At 39.0% G+C, this 9,919-nt stretch overlaps 1 protein-coding gene across 1 annotated transcript; it reads left to right on the top strand.

Annotated features, from left to right (window-relative positions):
- Positions 1–393: 393 nt before the first annotated feature.
- LOC119887140 (unconventional myosin-XIX-like) lies at positions 394–9,480 on the top strand (the record flags this gene model as incomplete). The annotated part of the gene is given in 20 exon segments (XM_038698066.1): positions 394–656; positions 2,153–2,300; positions 3,185–3,333; positions 3,560–3,673; positions 4,523–4,655; positions 4,746–4,815; positions 4,943–5,045; positions 5,158–5,254; positions 5,360–5,436; positions 5,933–6,023; positions 6,210–6,375; positions 6,624–6,697; positions 6,790–6,918; positions 7,108–7,214; positions 8,497–8,673; positions 8,760–8,897; positions 8,981–9,088; positions 9,221–9,251; positions 9,254–9,287; positions 9,369–9,480. Coding segments are annotated over 20 exon segments (2,118 nt in total), but the record flags the coding sequence as incomplete, so codon positions are not given.
- Between the last annotated feature and the right edge of the window lie 439 nt (positions 9,481–9,919).

Below are 9,919 nucleotides of genomic sequence, written 5' to 3'. Positions count from 1 at the left end.
CCCTAACGTTACCTCCTGCGCTCATTTCCGCATTCGGTCACATGACGCATTCATTGCAACTCGGAGTTTTGTCAACTTCCAACCTGAGACCTGGACTGAAGTTTCTAGCATGTTAAAAACACATTCTAAAAAGTTTTAGTACTAACATTACTAAAAGTATATCATTAACGGTCAAAGAGCTCTGGTTTAGTATCGACTTGCAACAGATAGATAGATAGATAGATAGATAGATAGATAGATAGATAGATAGATAGATAGATGATAGAATTGTTAAATATAAAGTCCTAATTTAGTGGCATTAAAAACGGTCCTAAAATAAGAATAATACCATAAATCTTACCCATATAAATCCCAGTGGTGGACAGCTGGACCCACGAAGGGAAGGGGCGGGAATAAGTGTGTGGAGTTTGGAAGGCAGTCGGACAGTTAACAGGCACGGGAAGTTGTCCTTGAGGAATTTCTGACAGTAATGGAAAATACTGAAGTACAGGACGACCGCTGAGTAGAATAACTAGTCTTAATCCGATTTTAGGCGTAGTTCTGATCAAAGTTTTCCGGCTGATTTTTCGACAGACACGAAGGTAACGGTAAAATCAATGAGTTCTGCGGACAGCCGACGTAATATTGGAGCAGGACGCAGTTATGGAGGGAGAACGGTGAGTTAAGACACGGGAAAGACCCCGTCCACAAGTTATCAGCTGGTGGTTTAGATGTTATCCGTTTTTTTTTTTTTGGTTTATAAAATAGGTGATGATATATTTAACATTTAACCTGGAGTACCTTTCTATCAAGCTGTGCAAACGCATACCTGTGACTGAACAACGTTACCAACCCAGCGTTTAAGTTGCTTGAGAAAATGTAACGTTGAATTACACACATCGAGGAACGTGGCTGAATACTGTCAAATGTAGTTGTGCTTAAAGCAGCAGTTATAGTAATAGTCATGGCTTAAACACGATGCTGTAAAGTTGTGTGTCTTATCAGAGGCCAGTATATTACCAACATTCACTAAATTGTCAGATTTTTGGCTGGACTTTGGCATGTAAACAACAGAAAAGGACGAGGGATACTCAAACAGGTGTCACAAAAATCACTTTCTTATATTTTGTTCATTATCTGACGTTACACATGAGATTAGTGCTTATTATAATATAACATACTGCTGTAACATGGAACTTGTAAATCTATGTGTTAGCTATGTCAATTGAATGTAACGTTAACGTTACTGTGTAATCTGTGCTCAGGATATCAGTTGTGTAACATTAGGTATTCAATTCATGACATTAAGACTAATTACATGGTTTAAAATGGCCTTACAGAATGATGGGATGTAGGTTACCTGCTGTTGGATTAATTCTGTCTGCACACATTTAGTACCTCAGACTGTTGACAGTTGTCAGACAGCCTGCAGGTCCAGGCCATGTGATCTTTGCAGGATAAAGCAGACTTCCATTTGTCAGTCTGAATTATACACAGTTAGACAAAATGACCAAAGCGGCTCTGCACAATTTACATTTAGCAATTGGCCATATAAGACTATGGGATGTTTTGGGCATCCTAAATGAACCACGGTGTCAATGAAAGTATCATGGTATGGTATACAATGTTGTTTGACTCTCTCAAAGCCAAGAATGAACATGTGAACATTTAATTGCATAGAAATGGAGCATTTTTAGGCACTTCACAGCTTTGGAAAGTTGACAGATTGTATGGACCCACAGAAAGTTTGACATTTTGATGTACAAAATAAGATCTATTTTGCTGTACTCTTATGAGTGAGGTGTGGAGATAGGAAATGTGCCCTTATACTACATTTCAGTCATCCAAACCTGCTGAAAATGGACATGATCAGACATGACTACATGATAATATCAGCTGAATGGGCGCAGCTGTCTGGTTTCTGACTCATCCTTGGAATTACAAATACAATATGCATAGAAAAATAATCCTCCTCTCCCTGGCTTTTCTGTTATTATCATGCACTTTTCTGTTCCATAATGTTAAAGGAGAACATTTTCTTCTTCTTCTTCTTTTTTCCCCATTGTTTCCACCCATAAACATTTTTTTTACTTGGCATGACTAACAAGGTGTCAGTTCATATTTTAAACACAATGTCCTTTCTGTGTGTGTTCACCTCACCCCATTCACATAGGCGAAAGGATTCGTCCAGAAAGTCCATTCTCCTCTCCCGTCCTTAAATGATTCATTGGAGGGAGAAATTCGGGCCTTCCTCACTGATGAAGACCTACTCCACACTTATGACGACCTCACAAAAGTCAACCCAGTGACCCCGACAACAGGTAACAGATAGGGCTACGATATGACTGGGGCTAGAGTCTAATCACTTGATGGGGCTTGGTGCTGGTAGTGCCTGCTGTGTTAGGCCTATTTTTTTATGAATCTTAGTTAGTTTCCCATCTAATTTATCTGATCATGGCATAAATATTGAAATCTCTACCACAGCATGTCAGTAAGTGCTGAGTATTTGATTTGTTGCGTAAACCTTGTCTTCATTTACAAATACACATCCAGCGAGACACAGAGTTTTCTAGCTTGTGTCACCTTGGATTGCTGCATTTGCTTTGTATTATTTAACCACCTCCAGATAAAACTTGCAGGGGAAAAAATGTAATGTATGAATGAAGGGAATGATTTGCTTTGCTGGCAGATACACGCCTCCCAAGAAAATGATAATTCTTGAATTCCTTATACATTTGTAATACGATAGGGCCACATAATAAGAAGCGTAATATCTTAAAATGTCTATGCACAATATCTTTTTTTATCATCGTCATTTTTATTCTCCGTTTGTTTGTCTTAAAATGCAGTGTCATTGGCATTATGTAAGAAAAGATCAGCATGTGTCATTGATACTGTGAACCCTTCAGTTTATATTTCAAGTGCTGTTAGTTTGTAAGAGCTGTAACAGTACAGCTTATTATCAGCAGAGGTCAGGATAACTGCAAGGATTTGCTGTAAGATATTTTCTTGTAAAGCTCTTGGACTGATTGTGCTGCATTTGTTTTATGGTTCATATTATTTTATATAGGCCTGGTCAGATAATTATATTAAAGACATATATGCCATTTTGATGCTGCTGTCTTCTCTGGTTTGCTGTTGTCTGTTGGCTTACCTGTTTTTTTCCGGTAAGTACCTAATGCCAGTTAATATTTTTCTCTGGCAGTGCTGAAATGTCTACAGGCCAGGTACAGTGTGAAGGTTTTTTACACCCATGCTGGCTGCACCTTGGTGGCTCTTAATCCCTTCCAGCCAATCCCAGACCTCTACACTCTGGATGTGATGAAGGAGTATCACAGTGCTGTTCAGCCCCAGGTATTTACAAAGTCACAGCTGGATCTCACTGTAATTCAGCTAACTTGTGTATATTTCTTATACACAAGTTAGAATAGTATATACTTCCAAAATAAATCCTTCAGTTCATCGTCTGCCTCCTTTTAGTCAAAAACGGCTTCAAAGTCAAACTCATTAAACTGAACTGGCGGGACTGCCGGCTCTCCCTGACTACCATCTTAATAAGTCTGTATATTTTTGTCAACAGGACTTCAAACCACATATCTTTATTGTGGCGGAAGAGGCCTACAGGAATGTTCAGGGCCAGCTGGAGCCAGTGAACCAATCCTTGGTGGTCAGTGGTGAGAGTGGTGCAGGAAAGGTAAACCAAACACATAGGTGATCCAAACTATCAGTTGCTTTTTTGCTTACAGTGTCACATATTCAACTGTGCAAGCTGGAGTACTGGCCAATATACAGTATATGGACTAAGCTTATTATGCATTTGTAAACTGGCTTGTTTGAAGAATTTTAAGTCTTTGTGTGATTGATGCCCTGACTACTATTTTTTTGTACTGCTCAGTTCAAACCAGTTATTTTGCTGCTCTAAATGCACAAAAACTCAGCTGTCCCATAGGAAGTGATGTGTCTTTTTACATTTTCAGCAGCACTATTGGTTTGGTTTGAACAAACAACGTTTCTGGTTACAGCTTTTGAAATGTGAGATTGTTTTGCTGTTCTCTCATAAAACAGGTTTTAAAATAACTAACTGCTTGGGGGTTTTGTGGGCTAGACTAAATAAGCATTTTGAAGAAATCATGCAACATCTGATGGCAATTTGTCATCATTTTCCCCATCTTATAGACTTATTAATAACTAGTTGGTTAATGGGGTGAAAAATAAGAATTATCTGTAAGGAGGATAGCTGGACACATAATTAGTCTTCAACAATTTTGGGTAATTGATTAAACATGTACAAACACTGTCTGTTCCCTGCTTCTCAACATTTGAGGATTTGCTGCTTTGAATAATGATCATCTTTTGAGTTTTGGTCAACAGTCAATTTGAAGAAGTCACGTTGGGCTGTGATGTACACAAATGTAGTCTAGAGATGACGCAGTAAGGAGAATAATCATCACATTGCAGCCCTTAACGTGGGTGATCTCTGGAAACTGGGTCCCAGGATTAGTAGAAACAATCTTCGGGGACCACTGATTTTGTTTTTTTATAGACATGGACATCTCGTTGCCTGATGAAATACTACGCTACTGTGGCGGCCTCCTCCTCAGTTGTGAAGAGCCAGGACACCGTGGAGAGGATAGAGCGGAGGGTGCTGGACTCCAACCCCATCATGGAAGCTTTTGGTGAGACGACTAATTGCTGGTGTCTCATTAGCACACGTGAAAATAATCACTGTAGAGAGTCATTTAGTCAACACTCTACCCTCCATGTAGGCAATGCCTGTACGCTGCGGAACAACAACAGCAGTCGTTTTGGAAAGTACATCCAGCTTCAGCTAGACAGGTACTTACAGCCGAGCCTGCTGCACTTCCTTCATCATTACAGGAGATAGCATCAGCTCACTTATTTTTTACAGTAGTGCACGATGTTGGTCAGTTTGATGTCTTTAACATGTTGTTTTTAAATGAAGGTGTCAGCTGTTAGTGGGGGCGTCTGTGCAGACATATTTGCTGGAGAAGACCAGGGTGGCCTGCCAGCCGGCTAATGAGAGAAACTTCCACATCTTTTACCAGGTGAGTTAACAGGGCTGCTCTAAACCTCGTACTCTTATATGGTGTTTTAGTTGAATATGAACACATTCATATGTAATTCTGATGTAAGTGGGGAGAGCATGTTGTTTTTCAGATGCTAAAAGGGGCCACAGATGAGCAGAGGAAGGAGTGGAAGATGCCACCTGGCCAACGTTTTGTGTGGCTGCCAAATACTGAAAAAACAGTTGATGGTTGGTCTTTAATTTTCATGTGTTTTTTTAGGCTTTTATTTGTCTTTTGTTCTGTACATTTGTGTCATTCTCACAAGTAACTGCTGCTCATTTAATCATTTCCAGAGGATTGTTTTCATGAGACTGTCGAGGCAATGGTTCATCTGGGCATTCATTCAGAAAGGCAGAGACAGCTATTCAGGGTAAGGTATTCATCATCAGTGACACTTTACTTTAACCGCCTCTATTTAGCATTTATAAAGGAACAGTATATAAACATTTAATAAATAGTTTAGAACACACTACAGTGTAATTCTATGCAGATATAAGGGCAATTTTTATTATTGTACAGTATTGGTCAACAATTATAACTTCTCCTATGATGACATATTTTATATATTATAGTCTAATAGTGTTTTACTACATTGTCAATAATCTGGTTATACCCCAGCATCCAGCAGGAGGACTTATATTTGTTGAGAAATACGTTCATAAAGACTTATATATGCTACATTTATTGTGTTATAAATTATTTATTAAATGTGTATATACTGATTATAAATGCTAAATGGGGGGTCAAAGTAAAGTGTTACCTGATCATTAACTTTCAATGTAGTTTTTTGTGCATTTCAAAAAAAATAAAAAATCTTTCTTCCTCTGTAAGGATAGACTGTGATTTCTTGTTGTAATGCATTACAGATATTAGCAGGGATTCTGCAACTGGGGAATGTGAATTTCTCCTCTCCAACAGATGAATCACAACCTTGTAACCTAGATGAACAGTCTAAAGGTATTGGATATGATTATGTTTATATATTTAATCAACTCTTCTCACTCACGTCCAGTTACTGAGTACTTAAAATCTCCTTAAGGTAGACATTCAAGGGATTTATTCTGAAATGTCTCATGCAATAACACAACTACGTATACAGTTTGTACAGTCGTTTACAGCCTTCCTCTCCCGCCGGTGCTTTAGACTTCTTGCAGAGGGCTGCTGAGCTGCTGTGTGTCCCTGCTGAGGAGCTTCAGATGAGTTTAAGAGTGAGGATGTTGAAGGCGGGGAAGCAGAGCGTGCTGAAGCCCTGTTCCCAGGCAGAGTGCAGCATGAGGAGAGACTGCCTGGCCAAGGCCATCTACGCCCAGTAAGAATGTGGATTTCATGATCAAACAACGCTGCGATTTGTCACGACGTGATGATGTTGTGTGAAAAGGGCTGGTGGTGCAGGAGCTGGTTTGACTCCGTTGTCATCAAACGCTCCTTTCCATCATCACCACCAAATGTGAAACCATCATGCCTTTTTGTTTGTTTGTACAACAAACTGCAGGGAAGATATGTCTCAATCACTGCTCTCTATCTTTTGAAGTAAGTGTCACTCCCCCCCCTCAACAGATTATTTGAATGGCTGGTTACATTCATCAACAACAGCATATGTGCAGACAAATCCACGTGGTGCAACTTCATAGGTAAAAGCATTTATTGTCTTTTACCCCCCCCCCCCCCCCCCCACAGTACTTTTTATAAACTCACACGGTCCTCTCCTCCATGTGATCTCCAGGAGTTCTAGATGTGTACGGGTTTGAGTGTTTCCACATCAATAACCTGGAGCAGCTGTGCATCAACTACGCCAATGAGAAACTGCAGCAGCACTTTGTGGCTCATTATCTCAGAGCTCAGCAGGTAGCCTCTATCGCTTTTCTGTTTCCATGCAGAGATCTCAGTAGAGCCGTAGCTCCTCTGAGAGAGTCGCTGTCCAGGCCTCAGACATTCAGGAGGCTTCTTCAGCCTTTCAGCAACTTGCTGTACCTTGTGTACTATGAAAAAATGGATTTTGTACTTGTCCTTTTTATGTTTATCTCTGCTTCTCCCAGGAGGAATGTGTCAGAGGGGTTGCAGTGGTCCTTTGTCAAATACCAAGACAACCAGAGCTGTTTGGATCTTATAGAGGGAAGCCCTGTCAGTGTGTTTTCTATTCTTAATGAGGTATGCTGGTCATTTCATTATTATTTTTAATTATATTTTTATAGACAATATGAAACAATATAAAAATATTATGTACACAACCCACACCCAGAAACAAACAAGCAAACAAAGCACACCAATATTAGCAAAAGAAAACACACAACAAACAAAAATAAATAAATAATAATAGAAATACAAATGAACATACTCGAACAATTCCAGGATTGTTTTTTAACTTCCATTGCCTATTTAGTGAGTTAGTTATGCCCTCTAGAATAAAATAGTGCCTTACAAACGGAACAAAAGCCATCTTTTATCCAACAGTATTTGCTTCTGCTTCGTAAATCACCAAGTAGTATTGTTACTCTTACTTAAGGATATAGAATACAAAGCTAACCATCTCTTTATTGACACCCACTAAACCCAATTTGAAAAGCATTTGTCTTTTTGGAAGGATATTGCATAAAGGTTTTGATTGAAAGTGAGTTCTTGTATTAGACCATAACTAAAAATTCAGCTGTACACCTGTCTCCAAGGAAGGTTATTCAAAACATGTCTTCCCTGTAGAGCTAAAATTCAGGAGGAATTTCATTTAGATCATATTCTTTTTAAAAGAAATTGTAATATGGATTTATCTCTTTATGTTGAAGCCACCTGTAATTTCTTTATTGAAGGACGGGACAACAAGTAATTGTCCTCCAGTCCTTTTTACCCATTGTTTCCCTGCTAAAGGGATTGCATTGTCATTTCTTATTTAATACATACATTGTAGGGCTGGACAATATGGCCAAAAATGTTATCACAATAAATTGTTTCATAACTTTCGATATCGATAATTATCACAATAAGTATCAAATCGTTATTTCTTTTGAGTTTAAAGGCTGATCTTTCCTCCTGAGTGAAAGTTGAAGAAACCTGATGGTTAATTGTGGTTTTAACTCTTCTTTATAGTCAACACTTGATGCCAAACAGTGGATCACTTCACAAATCTGAGGTAGAACATTCAAAACAATTATGATAAAATCTTAGTTTAGAGTAAAATTAAGTAAAAGCTTTTTCAGTCCTTTTTCCTCAACAAAATAAATATCTTAATAAAAGAATGAAGTCCTAATTTGTGTATGATTCAAGTGAATAAAATCAAACATTTATTCAATATTTATTGAACATTTGTTATATTATTGAAAAAAATTACATTGTGATAATTGTTGTTATTGTTTTATTGTCCAGCCCTAATACATTGATTTATTAAATATATGTGTCTCTAGTTAGTAAGTAAGTAACTTTTTACATACCTGTCCTGTAGGAGAGTCGTCTCAATCGAGCTTCAGACGCAAAGACATTCAGGGTTCGTTTGCAGAAGGAGCTCTGTGGTAATGCCAACATCAGCTGGGACAAGTTCAGCAAGGAGCCACACTTCGCTGTGGCCCATTACGCCGGCAAAGTCAACTACAGGATAGAGGGGATGGTTGAGAAAAACAAGGTGTGTAAAAAAAGCTTTAAATATGTGTTTAGAAAGTTGACCACAGATCCATCCACTCATCCCTGACTGGATACATACTGTTTCAGGACCCAGTGCCACCAGAGTTTACCAACCTGCTTCAGAAGTCTGACAACCTCCTGCTTCACCAGATCTTCACTGACAAGGAAACCAAGAACCCAACTACCAAGGGGCTCAGTAAAGTCACAGTGGTCTCCAAGTTCAAGGTGGGAAAAGGCCTTCATGGCCAGGGTTACATTAGCTTGTAGTTAGGTGTAGTTGTGGTACTGAAGTTAATGTCTGATTGTAGAACTCTCTGGAGAGCCTGATGAGGATCCTCCACACCACAACCCCTCACTACACTCGCTGCATCAAACCGAACCCAGACTGCAAGCCGCTGACCTTCAAAAAGGAGGAGGTAGAGGCTCTTCCCACACATTTAATACTGGTCTCTCTTTCAGCAGTACCACAGGGACACCAGTGAGAGGCAGTGCTTTCTATTTTCACAAAAGGGGAGAGGTTTTAATGAATATTTTCCGTCTGCTGCCAGGTTATCGTGCAGTTGGAGGCCTGGGATTGTGGAGACTATATATTAGTGCTGCTGGCTTTCCAATAAGGTGAGACATTTTTTCTGTTAACTGTTAACGCATTGGTTGTTTCTCTTGGATTTGGACTGACTCTTAATTTCTATTACACAGAATTCCTTTCCAAAGCTTCATACAACGTTATGGACTGATTGCAAAATATTCAGATTTCAAGTCAGGCAGACATTGTTTTGGTAAGTACAGTTTCTTGCAGGACCCATTTAAGGTAAATTTTGCTTGTTTACTTTGGACAAAGAGTGATTTTATTTCCTCTCTTTAGGTCTGCTGGTTATTGTCCTTTTCTTTTATTAGCCTCTTAGTAAATTAGATCCTCAGTTATCAACTCTCCATGGGACTTTTCCATTTGGTGTAAAACTGGATTTTCTAACAAACTTTGCAGCGTCTTATGAACTTTCCAGGTAAATGCATGTAGCTCTGCCTATCAGCGCTTGCTTTGCATGCTGTTTCTTGTTCTCTACTCATTCCTAACATTGTGTGCTTGAACTTATATTCATCTTAACCTACTGTTCAGCTGCTTTTTAGCTATGCTAGCACAATGTGGCTCTATGGATGGCAATGTGTTTTAGGGAAATGTCTCATATACTTATGAATGGGTTGCCATGAAATTCGGAAAGACTTTCATGTTCCCTTCAGGATGAATTGCA

The sequence above is a fragment of the Micropterus salmoides genome, unplaced genomic scaffold, assembly GCF_014851395.1.
Source record: "Micropterus salmoides isolate LMB-PRFRI ecotype aquatic unplaced genomic scaffold, ASM1485139v1 Ms_hic_scaffold_4024, whole genome shotgun sequence".
In the NCBI taxonomy this organism is placed as follows: domain Eukaryota; kingdom Metazoa; phylum Chordata; class Actinopteri; order Centrarchiformes; family Centrarchidae; genus Micropterus; species Micropterus salmoides.
Note: the sequence above shows the minus strand (reverse complement) of the source record. Positions and strands in the feature narration are given on the sequence as shown.